Source organism: Astatotilapia calliptera, chromosome 7 (genome assembly GCF_900246225.1).
Source record: "Astatotilapia calliptera chromosome 7, fAstCal1.2, whole genome shotgun sequence".
Lineage (NCBI taxonomy): Eukaryota > Metazoa > Chordata > Actinopteri > Cichliformes > Cichlidae > Astatotilapia > Astatotilapia calliptera.
This window is the reverse complement of record NC_039308.1, coordinates 30,829,749-30,851,613: the sequence shown is the minus strand read 5'-3', so window position 1 is coordinate 30,851,613 and position 21,865 is coordinate 30,829,749. Positions and strand designations below refer to the sequence as shown.

At 38.3% G+C, this 21,865-nt stretch overlaps 2 protein-coding genes across 9 annotated transcripts in view; one reads left to right on the top strand and one right to left on the bottom strand.

Moving 5' to 3' along the window:
* Positions 1-2,286: 2,286 nt before the first annotated feature.
* wdr5 (WD repeat domain 5) lies at positions 2,287-10,711 on the top strand. The gene is made up of 14 exons (XM_026174290.1): positions 2,287-2,485; positions 4,021-4,130; positions 4,312-4,420; positions 4,583-4,656; positions 4,884-4,973; positions 7,398-7,487; positions 7,636-7,719; positions 7,811-7,866; positions 8,123-8,169; positions 8,390-8,465; positions 8,759-8,792; positions 9,070-9,144; positions 9,299-9,386; positions 9,621-10,711. Exons 2-14 carry the CDS (start codon positions 4,053-4,055, stop codon positions 9,719-9,721), a joined length of 1,002 nt encoding a protein of 333 aa, XP_026030075.1. The 5' UTR covers positions 2,287-2,485; positions 4,021-4,052; the 3' UTR covers positions 9,722-10,711.
* A 4,159-nt stretch (positions 10,712-14,870) lies between these two features.
* The window catches only part of rxraa (retinoid X receptor, alpha a), a 107,334-nt gene continuing 100,339 nt past the window's right edge, over positions 14,871-21,865 (bottom strand). For all 8 annotated transcript variants that reach the window (XM_026174287.1, XM_026174286.1, XM_026174288.1 and 5 more), the window contains 4 exons: positions 20,801-20,933; positions 18,132-18,223; positions 16,409-16,514; positions 14,871-15,510 (listed from right to left, as the gene is read on the bottom strand). In XM_026174287.1, the coding sequence (XP_026030072.1) occupies positions 15,363-15,510; positions 16,409-16,514; positions 18,132-18,223; positions 20,801-20,933 (479 nt within the window). In that variant the 3' untranslated portion in view covers positions 14,871-15,362. The remainder of the gene's footprint in view (positions 15,511-16,408; positions 16,515-18,131; positions 18,224-20,800; positions 20,934-21,865) is intronic.

Below are 21,865 nucleotides of genomic sequence, written 5' to 3'. Positions count from 1 at the left end.
ATTGCATAAAAAGCGCTTGCAGGAACAAAAACATAATATTCCAGAAACACGCTTTGCCGTTCCTATCAGCTGTTCGTAACACTTCCCACAGTGAAATGATGCACATGCTGTTTTCTTTGCAAATTTGCATCATAGGATTGTTTTTTGTTTTTCCTGCAGTATATAAAAATTGCTGTATCTCCAAAATAAAACTATGAAGACACTCAAAATAAATTTCCTGTTGTTGTAAACTATTTTTTGCAACTTTATTGTATTTAAAGTTTTGAGGGATAAGCCTCTTAAATTTCTCCAAGTAGAAATATATGTAAACAAAACAAAAGTGATTTTCAATTTTTTTTGTAGTTTATTGCACTTTTTTGCAATTTATGTAATTACTATGGACTTAATGCATACATATTATTAAAATATGGGCTATAACAGTTGTATTGATGTATAGCAACTTGAAATGCTCCCACAAATGGCACTACAGCATGTAAAAAAATAATATAAGCTCTGGTGGACTTGGTTCTATAGTAGGTCTTAAAGGGTTAAATAAATATCGTCAAATAATCGTGATCTCAATTTCAGTGAAAATAATCGTGATTATCATTTTTGCCATAATCGAGCAGCCCTAACCGAAAGTGTAACGGTCCCGAGAGGAGAGCGTTGATTTTTCTTCTTCTTCCGGCTGCTCTCTTTAGGTGTCGCCACAGTGGATCATCAGTCTCCACCTCACCCTGCGTCTAGCTTCCTCCTCTGCCACACCAACCCCGCATGAACCTCTTCACTACATCCATGAACCTCTTCTGAGGTTTTCCTCTTTTTCTCCAGCTTGGCAACTCCATCTCCAACATCCTTTGTCCAGTATATCCACTACCCCTTCTCTACACGCTGTTCAGCTGTCTTCAAGCTGATCAACCTTGCTCTCAGGTACTCATTTCTAATCTTGTTCATTCTGGTAATTCAGAATGAAAATCTCAGCATCTTCACATCTGCCATATCCAGCTCAACCTCCTGTCTTCCTATGAGTGCCACCATCTACAAACCATATATCATAGCAGGTCTCTTTATGATCTTCTAAACCTTCCCTTTGACTTGTGCTGCTATCCTTCTCATGTTCATCTCCACCATTGCCTGCACACTCCTCTTCACCTCTCTTGTGCACTGATTTAAACTCCCATTTAAACTCATCCACCTTCACTACCTTTATTCTTTGGATTTTCAATGTTACATGTGTTTCTTTCTCATTCACACATATTTAATATGTCTTGCTTCAAACGGACTTAAATGCTCATACCTACACCTTTCCAGACTCTTTTCCACCTGCTCACTCTCTGTACATCATAGTCCACTGACCTTATCAGTCAACCTGTCCATTACCACTGCAAATAAGAAATGGTTTGGAGCCAATCCCTGATATAATCCCAACCCTCCTTCAAACCCATCTGTCACTCCTATTGCACACCACACCACTGTCTTGTTGTCCTCCTAGATGTTCTGCACCACCTTAAGATAAAGATAAAGTTCTGATGCTGGTCTATAAAGCTCTGAATGGTTTAGGACCAAAATACATCAGTGACCTCCTGACCCAGTATGAACCTTCCAGATCCCTCAGGTCATCTGGAACCGGTCTTTTATCAGTTCCCAGAGTCAGAACCAGACACGGAGAAGCTGCATTCAGCTTTTATGCTCCTTATATCTGGAACAAACTCCCAGAAAGCCTCAGATCAGCTGAAACACTCAGTTGATTTAAATCCAGGTTGAAGACTCACCTGTTCTCAGCTGCATTTGAATAAAGCACCAAATCCACACTTTTAAGCTTAAATTTCAAAACTTACATTTAACTACTGATTTTATCTACTGTTCTGATTTTATCTGTTTTGATTTTATATACTGTTTTGTTTGTTTGTCTGTTTTTTTTTGTTTGTTAATTTGTTTGTTTGTTTGCTTGTTTTAATCAATTTTAAATCATGCTTTTTATTTGTTTTTGTTTCTAATGTCTCTGTAAAGCACTTTGAATCACCTTGTTGTTGAATTGTGCTATACAAATTAACTTGCCTTGCCTTAAGATATTTCTTTGCCGCATTTCATCTCTTGTACCCAATCATATGCCCCATATATTCTCTAGAAACAATGGAACTCATCCTGACCTTCTTTAAACGTCTTTATCAACAGTTGTTTTTAAAATGTTTTATAAAAATGGAAGATATAATAATGAATGACATGCAAAACTCTCTGTTTAATGGATTGTGGCAGTATGCGCGTAAACACGTTGGTTTGCGTCCCGCCGTGAAAACCAAAGAAGAAGAAGAGCGTAACACGCATGCGCAAAGCCACAGCACACCACATTCCCCGCTTCTCTTTCCCTACAGGCAATCATCCAAGAGCAAGTCACTTGCTGTATACGTTCTCCATGATCGTCTGAATACACATACATGGTGTTTTTTTTTTATCCTTTACAGTGTTTACGAGGAGTAACAATCTGACCGTGAAGCTCCATTAATCTGTGAGTACCGTCTTTATGACAGAATCCTCATTGTGTGAATGGAGGGCCCCTCCATGGTACCTCAGCCAGTTTGTCAACAGCACCAGTGCATTTCGAGTAGCGGCGGCTGCATCATCAAATAACCTTTAGCGTCTATATAAAACCACCAGTTTTAAAGTGGCGTTATCGTTGAGGGTTAAACATCTGAATAGTGATATAACAGCGTGGCTAGCTGTCGTTCAAATACGATCTTAGTCAAGAGTTGAATTTTCCAACCAAGGGAGTCCGTATCGCCCTTTGTTTGATATTCTCCTTTCTCGCACGTTTGTTCTATTTAAACGCGAATTCATGTTAATATATTGCAAACAGATGCCATCTAGTCTTAGCTGAATGCATTTGCGTTTCTGTTTGGTGGTTTTAAGTAGCCACAGCGAAGCAATGCAATGCTAGCTAGCTAAAGCTAGCTTAAATGGCTAAACTTGGAGCTAAATGAGAAAGCAGCAACACGAACAAGAGAAAATAGCTGTAGCCTGTACCAACTGGGGTAAATGCGGCGTTTAGCAAAAACTGCAGCTCACATGAGGAGCATAAAACTAAAAGGAAACATCGTGAGGTAAACGGCAAGGTGGTTTCGTATATACTTTGTACATTTTTATCATTGTGCAATATATACCATTGTTGTCATGTGAGATGGAGAAAGAGGTTTGCCCTTTCATTGCATTTTAATACCACTATCAGACTAAATATCGACTGTATTCAGTCTAAAATTCGTTTTAACTTGACTGTCAGTGAATGTTGCAGTCAGTGCAGGGAGTTATGACCATTAAAAAAAATATATATACATATATATATATATATATATATATATATATAGTCTACATTGACTAACTTTAATTTCAGGATTTTAGAGACTAGAAAAAAATTGCATAGTCATCATGTAAATAAATAAACACAAACTAGAAAATTTCTGAAGAAATTCCGAGTGTGCCAGTGTATCTGCTGCTTGAAAACCTATCAGAAACTAAGAATAGTTTTTTCAAACATGTAAGATTTATTGGGTGCATAAAACAGTTGGTTTGAAAAAGTTCAATGAAAAAACAGCTAGAAACATATGTTGAATGGTCATTTTAATAGCAAAGGCATTGGATAGTATGTCTTATTTTATTTTAGGCATAAACATTCACAGGCATTTACACAGTAGTAGTTAATCAAGTTAATGATGCAGTAGTGAAGTTTATAAATACAATCATGTTGTTATCACTTCAAAAAGCGGCTTTAGTATTTTTGAGTTTTTGTTTTGAAAGGCAAGTTTAATTTGTCTAAACTTATTTTAAACCAGTTGTTTGTCAGTCACCAAGTGTCTGAGCGTGAAAGAGACGGTTTGAAAAATGTAATCATACTATCCAGGCTGTCAGTGATATTGTTCATGCAAACCTCTTTTACAAGTTACTGAGGCTCGTTGTTATATCTGTTCATTGGTATTTATAACTGGTATACTGATCAGCACCAGAAGCATAAAGAATCTTTTATGGTATTAATTTTTTCCTATGCTTTAGCATAGTATACAGTAGATGCTAATTTCTTCACCATGGCAACTGAAGACAAGAAACCAGAGACTGACACAAAACCTCCAGTAGCACCGTCAGCATCTGCCAGCCAAAGCAAGGTTTGAATTTTTGGGACTATCGCTATTCTGTTCCAGCTGTAGCCTTTAGGGCCAGGAAATAGCCATAGTTAGGATTTATAAGATAATGTATTTTGTTTAATATAGACTTAGATGAATGTCAGTATATTTGTCACATCTCAGCCAAGAGTTGTTAAATGTTGTATTTCCTTTTCACTCACAGTCGGCACCTGCAAAGCCAAACTACAGCCTGAAGTTCACATTAGCAGGCCACACCAAAGCTGTGTCCTCTGTCAAATTCAGTCCAAGTGGAGAATGGCTCGCCAGCTCATGTGAGTAAAAATCACTGCTGGAACTACCTTTTTTTTTTTTTTTTTTTTTTTCACGACTTAATAATTATCAATAAATTATTGCAGCTTCTTGTTGAGTTTTAAGATTGATGATGTGTTGTTTTTTTAACCTATGCTGAGTGCGTATTCATTCTGTCTTTACAGCTGCTGATAAACTGATCAAAATCTGGGGCGCGTATGACGGCAAGTTTGAGAAAACCATATCTGGACACAAACTTGTGAGTTTGACTAATTCTTAGCTATACTCCTGCTGTGTTAATGGTTTTGTTTTTTATTGGCTGGACTAATGTAGAGCAACTGTAGCATCCTTGATGTTTAGTCAATTGGGATCAGATGTTTGGAGTCGTTACTAAGAGCCAAGCCACAGTTCCATTAGTTCTTACATTGGCCCCATGCTAGCTGTTTTCAGAGCTTCAAGTCCTGATCAGTTCCCATGAATCTGCAGGGTATATCTGATGTGGCCTGGTCCTCTGACTCCAACCTCCTGGTATCTGCATCAGACGACAAAACCCTGAAGATTTGGGACGTCAGCTCGGTAAGATGGGAGATTATTTAAATGATTCTGCTGAAATGTGTGATGTAATACTAAACTCTGTTTGCTGCGCATACATTTTAGCAAGCTGCACAGGTATATTACCATCATAGAATATTTGACCAACAGTTGTGGTTATTTTTTATTTTAGCTATCCAGCAGTAGGGAGTCTAGTGATGTTATCTGGCATGGGATCTTCTTTCTAGAAGAATCATAAAGATAAATAAGAAAAACCATGATTAGCTGTGGCACAATTATGAGTATGATCTTGGATGAGTGATTGGCAGGTATCAGCGTGGCAACTGAAGTGTAGAGGCACTAACTACAACTATTAGGTTAGCTCATGTAGGTAATTGATTGTCACTTTTTTACATAAATGAAACATGCACAGCACAAAAGAGTTGGAACATCTAAAAAACATTAGTAAGGAAAAATATACAGTCCTATGCAAAACTCTTGAGCCATCCCATATTTGGAGTGAGATGTTCATGTAATTTTTTAAAAAGGTCTTGTGTTTTTAGGCTTTCTGAAGGTCATTCAAAATTTTCTTTGAATGACCTTCATAGGATGCTTTTTCACTCATTTTCAGTCCAGGCCTAGTTCCTGACCATTTTAGGAAGAATGTTTTTTGCTTTTGTAAAGCCACGTAACTCAAAGGATGAACTTTTTTTTCTTATATTTAACAGACAACTTTGGAAAAGAACCAATTTTAAATTTTATCTCTATTTATTTATTTTTTACTAAGAGCCTGCCACGAAAGCTGCTAATATGTGCCCATTTCTTTTGTTGAGAAATGCCAAATATAAGTTTGATGGGATGAAATAATATTTTTGTACCAACCAGGTGATTTCCCCTAGAACTATTAGCTAAAGACTTGGCATATCTCAGCATGGTGTACAGCGTGTCCTTTACAAAAAAGGAAACAGGACAAGTAAAGGGCAAAAGAAGTGGCAGGCCTTAAAACTATCTATGACAGATTAAATATGAAAATATCTGAAACAGTCCTGAAACAGACTCTGAGAAATGCACCTGGCCCTTCAGTTGATCTACTGTTTGCTGAAGCCTCATCATAAAATGCCCTCCCCAGAGCTCGGACATTATTGAAGCAGTGCAGGATCATTTTGACAGAACAGAACAAAGGGCAGCCAACATCCAAAGAGGAGCATAGGATGTCCTCCAGGAAGCCTGCAGAAATAGTCTTGAAGACTACTTAAAGAAATTACAAGAACGTTTTCCTAAGAGAGTGCAGGATGTGCTGAATTGGCTTTCATGCTCATCAGAATTGTTTTTACTTTATGTATTGTATTTCTATTTATGATTGCACAGTTTACTGCTCCCCATTTCCCATTTTCTTAGCACAGTATAAAGAAACAAGGGCTGGCTCAAGACTTTTGTATAATACTGTAAGATGAATATTATAAACACGTACTTTTAAAATACTCAGCTGATCTTTGTCCAGTCCTGTGCAGTAGGCTGAGTCATCCACTGCTCTCTCCCCACATCGCCAGCTTGGTCTTAAGCCTGAATCTGTGAGAGCTGCACCCCAGGCTGACAGCCTGTTCTGACTATGACACAGATATTATGCAGTATTGCTGGTACTGCTAAAAATACTGATTTCATTTTCACAATCAATGTTGAGAATATTTGTTGACTGCTTGAATGCATGACTTCAACTAAATCTATGGGGAGGCTTGTTATTCAGGCCCTTATACTGAAAAAGATCATCTCATGATCATTTAGCTGGACTTACTATTCCTGTCTGAGAGAACAATGCAATCTGTGATTGGTTAACTTGTGGGCAATCTCCCCTTTATTTACTCTACCTGCACATTCTCATTCTGTTACTGGGAGAAGATATCACATGCTCTTTTCAGAGAAGTTCAGAGACATTATGACATGCTTACTTAGTTAGATTTGCTTCTGAATTTCTTTGTAAATTTAGCTGAAGTCATGTGCTGATTTTGTCGGATGATGTTGCGTTTATCAAATTCGGATCTTAGCAGAGCGGCAGATTAGAAATGGCTTGGAAGTTGCTGATTAAAATGTATTAATGGGTTATTTTATATGGGCCTATTTTCTGATAATAGAGTCAGAAAAATATGTAAACAAGAAGGCTTTGTTTGGGAGTACTACTTGTAATAGAATCTCAGTGTGTTGGAAATGCGGTGTACTGCTGTAAAAAAGGGGAGATAGTGATTTGGTAAGGCTCGGTCTACATCGCTGCTGTGTCTCTTATCATTATACTTTTATGAAGTATGAAAATGAAATCCATGTAGACTCTTAGGTTCATATCAGTGGTTTCTGCTGATGTTAAAATTGTATTACATTTAAAGCTGCACTTGTAGTGTGGTTTAGTTGAAGATGGTCCTGGGTTTTTCAGTGTGGGTGAGAAATGTGACATTTCGACCAATTTTCTCTCTAATCCAGGGGAAGTGCTTAAAAACTCTGAAAGGTCACAGCAACTACGTCTTCTGCTGCAACTTCAACCCCCAGTCCAATCTTATTGTGTCAGGATCGGTGAGTACCAAGCTCTTGGCAAGAAACAAGTCCTACCTAAATGGAAAGCAGATGTTAGACCTTTGCGAAAGCTCTCACTTTGAGCATTAGAAGCAGTTTCTGAGTGGTTTTCCAAAAAATGATTTTTTTTTTTCTCTTCCGTTTCTAGTTCGATGAGAGTGTAAGGATATGGGACGTGAAGACTGGGAAATGTCTGAAAACGCTGCCAGCTCATTCTGATCCAGTCTCTGCTGTAAGTTATTTTTTTATAATTAATTAGACAAATGCTCTGGCTTTAATATTAACACTGTATTAAAGGCATGATGGTCTGCCTCGGCTTGCAGGTTCACTTCAACAGAGATGGCTCTCTGATCGTGTCCAGTAGCTACGATGGCCTTTGGTGAGTACTTGGATCCTCCTGAGACTCTCTGGCCACAGTTCGGGGAACATGGGTGCTTTTTAAAAGAACAAGCTTGCCTTTGATAAGAACTGGAAATGCTCTATGTCTGGCATATTTGCTCTGCGCTCGAGCTAAAAAGAATCCCTTATCATCCCATTGTAGCTGATGTGGATGACTTTCTAGTCATCTGGTGTGAGATTTATTTATTTTTACACGGAAATGTCTCTCAGTTAATTGTGTTATCTTTCATTCACAGTCGAATCTGGGACACAGCATCAGGGCAGTGTTTAAAGACACTGATAGGTAAGATCAGTCACACACGTGTTCCAATTTTTCTCGTTTGATTTGATTTGTTGCAGAATGTGCTAATTAAACGATTGATTAGTGACAGCAAATCTAATTAGTTTTGTATTGAGGCATGAAAAATGCAATCAGGTTAAAGCTTTGAGTTTTTTCAGTTTTGTTTTGTTTTTTTTAAACGTGTCTTTGTGATCAATGCGTTCTTGTTTTTTGTGTTTCTTAGATGACGACAACCCTCCTGTGTCGTTTGTAAAGTTTTCCCCCAATGGGAAATACATCCTGGCTGCTACACTGGATAAGTGAGTATAGACGTTGCTCAGTTTTGTGGCTTTCCTTCACACTATCGCATGACGCTTGCTAATTGGGGGGGGGGTGCTCGATTGTTGGGGTCTCTCACTGTAAAGCGCCTTGAGGTGAGTGATGTTGTGATTTGGTGCTATATAACTAAATCTGAATTGACTTCTTAAGGAGCTGTACAGTTTTTCACAAGCACTACTTGGATTTCACCAGCAGGAGGCAGCACAACATCACAGTGAGCTGCTGTCTGTTTATTTGACTGTCGATTTTAAACTTCCTTTTGTATTTCTTTTAGCACGCTGAAGCTGTGGGACTACAGCAAAGGAAAGGTAATTGCCTTTGAAAGCTGTTGAAAGGCTTGATTATCATTCCGTTCTTTTATTCTAACTGCTTTTATTTGTCAGTGTTTATGTATTAAGAGTTCAGAAATTTTAAATCATAGATGCACATTCCCAGTAGTGTCCTAGCCTCAGTAATGATGGCATTTTATTTTGCTTTAAGATGTGAAATGTTTGTTTAGTAATGAATAAAACTGCAGATTTTACAGTTTTGTCATTTTTGATTGTATAACACATACAAATAACTTCTGTTTTTCTAACATTTCAGTGCTTGAAGACATACACGGGCCATAAAAATGAGAAGTACTGCATATTTGCAAATTTCTCTGTCACTGGCGGGAAGGTAAGATCATTTCTTTGAGAAAATGAATGTTTATATTTTGTTTTTATTGGTGCTTTGAGTTTCAGTGTTACTTTAAAATTACAAAATGGTCCTTTTGAAATCACTTATGTGTGCAAACATAACTCTGAGCCTAAGTGCCGCTGCTCTTTTGCAGTGGATCGTGTCGGGCTCAGAAGACAACATGGTTTATATCTGGAACCTGCAGACGAAGGAGATTGTGCAGAAACTCCAGGGCCACACAGGTACTGCAGATGCACTGTGACTGAAAACGCAGATAGAATAGCATTTTTGTATGGGGACTAAAAGTCAGAGTTAGTTGTCTTTTAGAATCACTTTGCATTTATTTAATTAAATATTTGAAGGCGCAGCTCATTTTTAAGACAGAAATTTGCAGCTGTGTTTTAAATATTGTGTTCTGGTGCAATCTGTTCTTTTAATTTGTCATTCTTTAAATTTTCTTCCTGTACTTTTTTCAGATGTTGTCATTTCGACTGCCTGCCACCCCACAGAGAACATCATCGCATCTGCGGCTTTAGAAAACGACAAAACCATCAAGCTATGGAAAAGCGACTGCTAAGCCATTTTGGATCTTTTGGGCCACTTGTGTTCCTTTTGTTTTTTTATATATATATATATAATTTTCCTACATTTTATTGTAAGACAGGAGGACTTTTGTTTTCTAACAGAGAGCTCCTGCTGGATTGGAAGAATGAAATTAAACTCCATGAAATGTCATGACATTCAGCCAGAAGAACCAAACCAGACACATCATCCACACACAGTTCTGCAGCGGACGTTATCCCCTCATCAAAGCATGTGCCAGATTTCGATGTCTCATTATGGAAATTTGTGATTGGTTTTTTTTCTCTCCCTCGTTTTACTTTGCAGCAATATTCTGGTGCTTCAGTATTTTATTTTTTTTAAACACTGCATTAACCTCGATGTCACTGCCTCATAACAGTCTTCACAAGCACGATTCTAGTCTTGTACAATGAATATAATGGTTATTTGGTCCTTCGTGGTATTTTATTTTCTGCCTTTGTGTAACTCAGTAGTACCATTTACAATCAGTGACTTTAAAGAAAAGAGGTGACGGTATACCTGAGGACAACTACTTAATACTTAAGGACTTCGGATCTTAAGTGAGTGCTTTATGCCCTAACAAGATATTTTAAAAAACTTTTTTTTAGGGCAACAAACCAGAATTTGACACAAGTGCAAACATTGAGAATGTTTAAAATTCTTCAAGATTTGCTACAAAAATCAAAATGACCCTGAATGACCTTTAAAAAAAAAAAAAAAAGAAGTACTTACTAACACTTGACCGTTCACAACAGTGACCAAATGCAGTTGTGTTCCAGTATTTGTACATACAACAACGCCACGTGTCGCAGTTTGATTACTTTAGCTGTCTTTGTGTTTTTGTTCTCTGCTTGACTAGCTGATAGTTCTGCACATGAAGCCAGCAGGCTGCTTTTCCTGTAGTTAACCTGGATTCTATGTAAAATATGTTCGCATCTGACAGCTGTAATTCACATCTGAATAAAAACAGTTTTTGTATGTTTCACCCCGAGTCGTTGACAGTTTCATTTCTGTACACCTTCTAACACAAATCAACTGGAAACGCTCACTTAAAATTTTTTAATAACCTTTTTTTTCCTGTCCATGAACGAAGAACATCAGAGAACAACCCACGAAGAACAGATGACAAAATTCCATTTTCTTAAAAATAGACAAAATATAATGAAAGAAGATACTCCCATCTTGCAGCGACAGGTTAAAACATGGCAAAGTAAAAGCGACACAGTTACCAAAGTGCCAAAGCTTACTATTACTCCTGTCTTACATTTTCAATCTGAAAATTATCTCTTGCCGTCAAATAAGCTTTTCCACAATGTACATAACAGCCCACAGTGAGAAGGGAAAGAACAGAGTACATAAGCAAGGGATAAAATTACTTTTGTACAAAAATAGAGCTTTTACCAAGTGTTGTTTTTTTTAAACTACAACATTTTACTGTTTATGCCACAAAGAAAGCAGTGATTGTGTCACATGTTCAGCTTGTCCTGGTTACTTTTTTTTCTTTTTGAACATACAATTGTTAAGCAACACATACATTTCAGAGGGTTTCAAATCTTAACCATTTTCCCCTCTCTTTCATAGTTTACTAAGGTCCCATAAACTGCTGAGAAGCTGGTTTGAGTTTAACTGCTGCAATTCTGCTGGTTGATCAGGATTTTTTTTTTATTAAGGTCAAAATGCAAACAAATCCTCGGGGGGGGGGGCAAACACCATGAAACGCTTGAAGAACACCTGCCATGAAACCGTTTGGTCTGAATCACTCGTCTCCTTCTTTCAATGTTGGAAATCCTTAAGGAATAGAGCTGTCGATATATATATTTATAAATATATACACATATACATATTAACAAAATATAGCATTCAATGTAGGTAATCATTCTTTGCAGGTGTCCATTTCTTTCTTGTCAAGATCGATTTATGGCTTAAGATAGCTGCTGTCACTAATCACAGTAGAAGGAGACATCGGACTCAAAAGAACAGGAGAATAATCGTTTTAACACTTGGGTCACCCGGTTGGAAAACGAGCATTGGATTGTTTTATCATCTGCTTTTCTTGATGAAAATCAGCCTCTAAAAATAGTTTCCTTTGAAATTGTATGAACGTTTTTGATTTAACAGACAAACAAGTATGTATATATAGATATATATATCTTTTTTTTTTCAATAATATAAATACTGTAAGCTCAAGCTGGCAGTCAATACTGTCACATGGATAGGTTGTAATATTCAGGCCACCTCAATGAAAATAGAGAATAAGAATCAAACACAAAGCCAATTGGTCTTTTTGACGTTATTGCTACTTTACTCAGTTTTACTAAGCACAGATACTGAGGTTTTGTCTGAGCCAAAGGAATATTGATGATAGTAATGCGGTTAGAAAGTGCCTTCTTTTTGTTAACAACAAAAACAACAACAACAACGACAACAAAAATTCAAGTTATGTTGCAGCGCTCTTTCTCTTCCACTAGAAGGAGCTCGCAGCTCTTAAACTGCTACTACATCCCTCCCATTCCTCTTACCCAAACTTCTCCCTCACCCAAAGTAAACCTTGCAGTCGTGCTTGAGCTCTATAGCATCTGACATTTCAGAGCCAGCGTGTATGAACTGACTTTTTGATTTTTTTCATCGTAAGACAAAAGAGATCATTGGCCATCTGGGGGATCAGTTTCACAGAGGTGGAATGACATTTACAAGTTCTCTCCCAGCGCGTGCTATTTATTATAAAACTAGCACCAAATAATGATGAAAAACGGACATACGGACATTTTACAGACTGGTTTGTTTTTTTCTGAGTCAGAAATCTATGGAGTCTTGATGACCCTCAAACTTGATTATAATTGATTAATGTGCTAATAAACTCAACATCAGTAGCTGACAGCTAAACTAAGCTCCGATTGCTTCCCACGAGTTTCATTTTTCATAAACCAACTGCGAGACTGGATATGATGAAATATACATGAAACACCAGCTGGTTAAAAAAAAATTGTTTTATCATTTTAAGCGTGGATTTTATTTCATACGCTTAATTTACTTACATTTTCAGTGCAATTCAGATTTTCATTTATCCATTACTATCAAGCAAATTATTTTCAAAGGGCACACTCTCAAGACTCCACACATTTCCTCAGACCCCATTAAAAATCTGACTTTTATCAAAATGTAATGAAAACACAGTGCTCGGGTTTCTTTTTTTTCTCTTTTGTTTCCCAGGTTCAGATAGTGTAAAGGTGCTTATGAAAGAGTAGCAAAGATGCAGATATAGAAAGAAAATCCTATTTAAATCTTTTTAACCGTCATAAGTATTATTATTATCTGCAGTAGCAAAGCTGGTGCTTTTTTTTTTAAATTTGGTTTTTTACACTTGGTGAGTTTGTTTGAAATCCTGGTGACACCTGCTGTAGTGTGACCTATCACAAAGTTTAGGTTTGAGTACTTTCGCTGGTGTTTATATGTCCTTCTGTTTCTGGGCAGATTTTTGTCATCGAGGGTTACCATGTCAGAATTTGTTTTAGCCCTTACTTATAGTGGCCACATTTACTTGAGAGGCTTTGCCTTTTTGCCAGGCCACCGCTGTAAAGAGCAGTTTTCTCTTAATAACTTGCCTGGTTAAATACAAGTTTGAGTTAATTTCAATCAAATGTGAGTAAACCAGAGCTAAATAACCCCTAAATATCTTTAAAAAACAACAACAACAAAACCCTTGGTATTATTTTCTCCTGCCAGTAAAAAACTTGCAGTGGACCCACATTTGACAAACACATTTCTTTAAAAGATCTCAGATCTGTGGACAATCTTTGGAAATGCAATTGATGCATAGTTTTGCAGCAGCTGCAGCATTTACAGAAAAGCAGAGGAGGGGGGAAGCAGAATATGGGCATAAAGCATATTTATACACAACATGTATATATGTAGAAACATGGATATTTAACATTTCAGTTCAACTTATACGACACTTGGTTGTCCAGAGAAGTGCAGAGAGAGCGAGTGTGTGTGTGTGTGTCCCTCTGAGGTGTTAAACAATTGTGGCGTTCCTGATTGGGTCGGGGCCAGAGTCCACCTCAGAGGTCAATTACATCGACATCAGCTCTCTGTTTAGAAACCCGACTCCACGGTCATGAGGTTAAGTGCCAAGTAACAAACAAACAAACAAATAATGGCTCCTGCTGCAACAGCAACAAGTACATCTCTCACATACTGTATATGGTCTAATCCTAAATGGGTATCAAGAACTGAAGGTCCGAAGGATGGAGGCAGAGGTAAATTGTGCATTGCGGTTGTTAAAAGTGAAAACTGAAAATAACGTCAATACTGTTTCTGTACAGGTAGATATGAGGTGTTTTGAAAAGCTAATACCCGCTGTGTTGAGCAGAGTGTGGAGGTGTAAATGGTGTGCTGGAATTCACATGAAACGCGAAGTGGAGAGGGTGGAGAATGGACGATAAGGAGCTAAGAGGCTGGCAAAACTAGGACGTTTACCCACAGTGTGAGTGTGCACAAACTTTCCAGGCGTCCAAGCTTGTCGTGATGAAGGCCAAATGTTGGAAATGTTACTTTCCAAAATATATGTTGTTCCTCCGTGTGCTGGTAGCCTTTCAGAGCATCCAGTGGGCTGTAAAGCTTACAGTTGGGTACTTTAAAACAGCCTGAATGGTCCTGTGTGTAGATTGTACATAACAAACTTTCCCAACTCTCTGTCGAGCAATACGCGAACTGAAGGGTTGATAAGTGGACTACCACAACATTCTCCCCAGTGTTGCACAGTGTTTAGAGTAAGACATGGTTGTATTTGTTGGAATTGGGCAGAGACCTGAGGGTTTTGAGCTCTTGCAACCTTGTTAACCCACCTCTGAATTCTCCAGAAAGCTCACACATTGAAAAAAGAACATAGCTAGTGCAAGACCTGACGTGCTTAGTTGAGTCAGGCAGGAACAGACAAGTTCCTTTAAGCAGACTTATTTCCCCGAACCAGCCCGCCCCTCTTAATTAAGTTCAGTCCTGAAAGACAGTGAGGGCTCAGGTCCAAGTCTAAACAGCCCAAGGCTCTCAAGAGCCCACGATTGTCCCGATCACAACGTTGAGTGTCCAATTATGACATCATTACTGTTCAATATATGTGTGCATATATATATGTATATATATATATATATATATATATATATATATATATATGCAAGAGCAATTCTGTCTTTATGTGTTAAAACCTGATCATCTCAGCTTTTTCTTGTCAAGGTGTAGGAAAAGTGATGATGAAAACAATGGCTCAATATGTTTCTTTTGTCCTCTGTCCGTCCTCATTTCAGTCCACCGTTGTCACTCGTCTTGCTGCGTGGTTTTCATATATAATATTTCTTATTCGTATTTATATTTTTTACAAGGTATAAAACAGACCCATGGGCGTGACGGATTCATTGTTTGAAAACATCTAAGCGAGGCGAGGGGGTAGAAGGGACGGAGGAGGAGAAAAAGAGGGAGGAAGGGGGAGGTTCTCCATCCAAGGCTGTCTTGTGATTTGTCCCTTGCTGGAGATTTTTTATTTTTTATTTTTTTTAAAAAAAAAGGAAAAAGGCCCCCCTCTTGATCCAAGGCTGATGAGGAGGGTTGGGTGGAGGTAAAGAGGGTTCAACCCCTCACCTCTATTATGTCATTTGATGTGGGGCTTCTAGCATCTCCATAAGGAAGGTGTCAATGGGCGTGTCGCCGATGAGCTTGAAGAAGAACAGGTGCTCTAGACACTTAAGACCGATGGAGCGCAGTGCAGGCAATCGCAGCAACAGCTTAGCAAATCTGTCACAACACAAAACAAGAATTTAGCACAGGATGAAAAGCTGAAATAATTTTAAAGTATTTCTAAGCTTGCAGTTTCAGGGGCATTAGTTTTGGCATAAATATGCACTTTGTCATAAGCAGGCGCTCACCCATCCAGCTGCAAGTTATGATTTAAGAGAACTGGTGATGCTTGCACACACAGGCCTCACATTAAATATAAGACTAAGAAAAACCTGTTTTGAGCAAATGGCAAAACTTCAGTGCAAAACTATCACACAATAATAATTTTAATAGTTTTTTATGCAGCTGTAGATGGGTTTCAGCAAACTTTCAAGCTGAAAATAGCCACGAAAAAGCCACAGATGTGCCAGAAACTGCAATTCCTGACACAACCACTTGAGGCAGATTCCAAAAGCTAACCAGTCCCCATATACCCTCATGATAACATGCCCAACATGTTTGCAACCAAATGTAGTAAATATCTATACCCCCCTTGTTTTTGATGACCAAAATTGCCATCCCATTAAAAAAACACAAAGAATTAGTATCACATAAATCAAGCTTATACTATAAGTTAAAACATCATCTGTATCAACTCAACTAATACGGTCACATTTGGTTAAAAAAAAATCCAAATTCTGTCAATGATTCATATACCAATTCACAACATCAATTTTTGATATACAGTCTATGTCAAAACTGATAACACGGTGAACTCAAAGCTACTGATAAAACACGTTTCTTGTGTGGATGTACTTCAAGCTTTTTTCTTTGACTTCTACCTCATGAGAGGCTGTCTGGGTTGAGACTTTAAATATTAATAACAGCTGCAACAATAAACACACTCGTGCTCTTGATTTTCTCAGCACCGCAAACTGGTAATGTAACAATAAGGGCTCGGTGTTTATGATCTTACCTGCCAGGCTGATCTGGGTATTTCTGTTTGCAGTAGGCCTCTAAAGACGCGTAGACTTTCTCTCTCAGAGCTTCTACTTCGCCTGGGTTGGACAGACCTTTAGAGTCTGCGGAGAGTGGCAGAAAGAACAAAAGAATTCACTACACCACGTGGCTAGGCTGTGCTGCTGTTATTTGTACACAACTGGACATTCTTCTTCACTATAAAAAGAAAAAAAACCCCAAAGAAGTAAACAAGTAGGCGTGAAAAAGCTTTCAAATCTGCACTTTTGCCCAGTGGAAAAACTAGCATAACTCAATATGGAAAAGCATCTCCACATTCTGGGCTAGTCCAATTAAGACCGCAATTCTCAAGCTGCACCAATTTAAGCTTCACTGGACTCATCTTTGATTAACATTTCTGACGAACAAAGCATTGTGAAGTTGACAATCAATGAATGTACATTGGTTGTTAATGGCTGGACCAGATCACACAGTGTGTGAAAGAAAAGGACTGAGGGCCATTTTTGCCTTGCTGTTCCCTTCACCCCCACCCCCACCACCGTATGTTTTTTCTCCAGTCAGTGTAGTCTTGCAAACCCCTAATTAACAAGGAATCAGGCGGAAAAGTGAACAGGGGCCAGTGGGTCTGGGTATGGCCTGAACAAAATGTGAAACACAGAGGATCAGTGTGTCCAGGGTGAGCAGATCCGCAGAGCCCCAGAGAGATTCAGGGAGCCTCCCTTACTGAGTCACTAAAAACCTGGGTCACATTCATGGGTTAGTTCAGTCCACTTAGATTCCATTTGGATAAGGTTTAAATACAGAACAGCACACTCATAGCAGAAGTGCCTTGGCAAGACACGGGCCTCAATTAAAGAGCGCACTCTTTCTTTGGACCTTTGCGGGGGAACGTAGTAAAATTTACACAAGGTTGGCAAATTACAAAATAAATGAGAATTCATCAATTTCAAGTGAAAATGGTGCCTTGAGAGAATCAAGGTCAACTCAAGGAGATAGTTTCCATTACAAGCTGAGATACCAGAGCTGAGACATAAGTGATGCACAACGCAACAGCGTTCTTGAATCTAAATACGTTATATTTACTTTTAACAAAAGTCTGGCAGCATTTTGAGACCATTTCCCCAATGTGAAAAGTTGTTCCCACTGGAATTGATTAAAGCCAAATGAAAGCTGAGCCAATGAGAATAAGACACATTTGTCATGTTCTATTTTAAGCCTGCTGTGGGATAAGGTTTAATAATCAAAGTTGAAGAGTTTGTGTTGACTAAGCGTTACGCTTCGAGTCCTCAGTGACTCATATTCTATTCCTGCAACGTCTGTGTCGGCTGATTATAGCTAGAAACAGTAGCAGCACCACGCCACAGTGCACAAGATCTTTATACTTTTAATAAAAGTTGCATTTCACTGGAATACGCTGATGTTCAGAAAGAAAAAAAAAAGCCAGTATACAACAATTACTCCGAAGGAAGAATTACACAGCGCAGTAGTTTGATGACCCATTTCTCTAAAAGATTTTTAGTCATTTTACATTACTGAATATATATATATATATATATATATATATATATATATATATATATATATATATATATATATATATATATATATTTTTTTTTTTTTTTTAATGAAAGTTGAAACTAAAAAAAAGAGAAAAAAGAAACAAGAGTTTGCATTGTACAAACAGCAAATGAAAGCTTTTATATAATATACACAATGGTTACCTGGGTTGAAAAGGACAATAGCTCGAAGGCACCCCAGTTCTGTCTTATCCATCTGCATGTCCCTCATCTTTGACACCAGCTCTGTCAGCACTCTGCACAAAAGCAACAGGAGACAGTCAGAGATGCTACTCAGGTTAAAATACTATGTCAAGAATATTTAATTCTTGGCTAATAGGCAATATTTGTGTAAAATGAAACTAAACCAGTGGCAGAAAATTAAAGATCACACTTAACTGGATTTTTTTTTTTTTTTTTTTGCAAATGACACATTATTCTTGACTGGTGCATTGCAAATATGGTTTTAACCACTTTCAAGTTTGCCTCTATTTGAAAAAACATGCACACAAGCTTACTCTGGGCCCACACTGGCACAGTTAGATCAGTGGAAAAGTTTACAGCCCTGCAAAGTAATTATATTTAGTACATGGTTTTCATAAAACGAAAGCCGCAGAGTAAACACAAGCTGTAATCTAACACCAGTGCTCCCACTGTCTGTGTGTGACATCACGGGTGGGAGTGGTGGCGTGTGGAGTCGCTCGAACTCCTCACCCCACTTTGACTCGGTCACACCCTCTCCCTGGCACTCTTTATTTTCCCTCTCACTCCATTTCTTTCTGCTCCTCGCGCCCAGATAGTAAAGTCAATTGTGGCTCTTAGCTCATTCTAATTCAATTTGCTCTAAGGAGGAACAACAGAGCTTAAAAAAAGACAGAGAGGGAGAGAGAGAGGAAAGGGACTCAAGCGTTTAAGTTGATCAGTCTCTTCATTTGTATGGAGAAGAGACAGTGGACCAGATAAAGAAACATTATCAGTTCTCTGCATCTTAATGCTTGCCACAGTTAATAAAGAGATGGAATATGTCCTGTGGCTGTGAACGCTGATGACTGAGCGCACAGGCTGCTGATCAGAGGCGCAAGAAGGGAGACACAAAGAAAGTACTCAAAGTTTGACTGTGGCTTGACTGAGTCTGATGACAGCACGTGCAGCTGCAAATTCTCTGCTGGCTCCAAAACTGTGCAAGGAAACATGCGCTTCATTTGCAGTTTTTAATTTTCAAAATATAATAACAATCCATGACCAGAACTGTTCAAGAGTAACGTAGTTTAAAAAATATATATTTACAAAAAATCCCAAACCAATACAAACAAAATGTAAGATATATTTTTCTTATACGTTTGACAAACTTTCATAAGGGTGGTTCCTGCATCCAGCTGCGCTGTGACTCTATGGTGCATGGATTGTCTATATAAGATATGAGAGGTTCTGTGTGACCCCTGCTGTGTACAGGCGTAAATATTTTATATATTGGAGTCAATCAATTGTGCCTGTGCTGCTTGGCATTCCCCATTTTGTGTAACATTTCATTGTTTCGATTCAATGTTACATGAAATATTCTACAAGGGGTGGACATTTAATAGAATTTTAATCTCGATCAGAATTTTGTCTTCCCACAATTATGACATTTAAAATGCATACTCTGCCAATATAAAACGCAAAGCAAAAGCAATTTAGGCACTCTCTAAATCAGCACTTGATCATGTGTCTGTGTTTGCCTATCACAGCTGGTCCCTGCAGCACAAAGCTTGAAGTTGGACTAAAAGACAAATATACAACAAAAATCCAATGTCTGGCACAGCAGAACGCAAGGAGCTTGTCTCTTGAATTGGATCAACATCCGTTGTTTGGATTTTGGGGGAAGTGATGTTAAGAACAAATCATAATGGAAGAATGCTGTGAAAGAGTGCTGCTTTGCATTGCAGATGCAACTGAAAATATGCCACAAAATGCAGTATAATTAATGAATTAAGGCCAAGAAAAACAACTACAGATGTAAATTGCCCAAGTGCCAATTAAAGGGAGCCTGTACGACACAACAGCGTGTACATCCAGCTCACAAAGACACACTGGAATTGTTACAGTTATTATTCCACATTGGCAATATTTGTGCTGTATCAAAACCTCATGGGATTTCACAGCTGACAAAGACTTTGCTCTGAGTTTTAGTCTGAGTTTCTAATGCTAACGTGTTATCAGGAGAGAGACTGATACACCGATGAGCCGATATTATTGGCTGATATTACTCATTTGCCATTATATTGATATCAGTATTTTTAAACAGCCGATAAATAAAAAATTTAAAATATATGAAGAAACAGGAGAACTAACTTTAACCATGTTACAAGATTGATGCTGCATAGTTTGTCCACCAGGGGGCCCTCTACAACTTCTCTAATGCAATGTGTTTAGACCGCCAAATCAGCTGATCTGACAAAAGTTAGGCAGAGAATAAAGGACTAATCCAAATGTTTTTGTAACAATGAAACAAGTTTATTTTTAAATTTCTACAACATCTTAGTAAGGACTTATAAATAAATAAATAAATACACTTAACAAATGTTTTGTGTCCCTTGATGTTAAACAAAATATCGGCTGATACTAAATATGAGTATCGGTAAGACTAATACTTTTCTAACTCTTTAACTTTTATTAACTTAAAAAATAGGCCACCTTTATAAATCACAATATTATCAAAGCACTACTTTCAGGTTGCATTACATGCTACTCGAGCACACCTTTAGAAAGTGCTACCTAATATATTATTTACAAAAGTTTTTGGTGCAGTTTCTACATGAATTTAGATGTCACTAAGTCCAAGAAAATTTAGTAACCTGTCAAAGATGGCTCCCACTCCGGCACTGTGGGCGCTGTTGCGGTGAACGTGCAGCCCCGTTGCCAGCAGAATCCCGTCTTTAACCGCTATCGAGCGGTGCGAAAATGATGCAATGAGGAGCTCGTTCCAACCTGAGAAAGAGATGAGGAGAGGGACTGAGAAAAAAGTATGAGAAATAAAACCACTCACACTCTCCGAAATCCCCAGTACAAAAGTTCACACAGCATTCGAGCAAAATGAAACTGACAACAAAGGAGGGAATTCCAATGAATCAATTAAGCTGCGCACTAAAAGCATGCAGCTTTCTCAAGCACAGGCATCAGGTTATTACTAAGACATTTGAATCATGCTTTCTAAAGAGACAAGCGTGTAAACGGGATGAACTGCGCCTGCCATCGCAATAAAGACAACAGGCTTGATGCGCCAAAGCAGGGGGCTCGACACGGAGCGCCGAAGACACAAGACGCTGCCGTTTGAGTGACAGGGCTCCTTTAACTGTTCTGCCTGGCAACACCCGCCTCTTCTCCCCAGAGTTGAGTTGGGTATGAGCGGAGCCGGGATGCTTTTATCTGTGATACAGCAGAACTAAAGCGGTTATTTATAGAAAACCTGAGAGCAGAGACGAGCGTTGCCGAATAATGTCTCTCTCCCCGCTTTGCTGAAGTCTTTCCATCTTTTTATATGTGCAAAGGATAAGAATGATGGGAGGATTTATTTATTTTATTTGTTTTTTTAGGGTAAGGGATGGGTGCGTTATAGCATTTTTTTTTCCTGGAGGAGGATTTAGAAAATAATGGTGTAATTTAGAGTGACAAGCAAGCAACAAGGGCAATGTGTTGGGAGAACCCAAAAGACCTTCCTGCATGTGACGTTAGTGACTGTAGCAGAAGTGACAGATGATTCACTCTCCGTTTTACATCGCTGCTTCTGTGATGCTTGCTTTTCCTCATACAGCAGATGCATGAAGAGACTCTGGGTCTGTCTCTTGCATCAGTCACATGACCGAGAGGTATCCAGTGTTCTCTTTTTTTCTGACTATATTATTAATGTTCATGGGCATCTG

Excerpts from the sequence above, each read along its gene's own strand:
- wdr5 (XM_026174290.1), top strand. The coding sequence starts at position 4,053 with ATGGCAACTGAAGACAAGAAACCAGAGACTGACACAAAACCTCCAGTA. Across the intron at positions 7,720-7,810 it reads ATTCTGATCCAGTCTCTGCT|GTTCACTTCAACAGAGATGG; the intron begins GTAAGTTATTTT and ends CTCGGCTTGCAG. Across the intron at positions 9,145-9,298 it reads TCTCTGTCACTGGCGGGAAG|TGGATCGTGTCGGGCTCAGA; the intron begins GTAAGATCATTT and ends GCTCTTTTGCAG.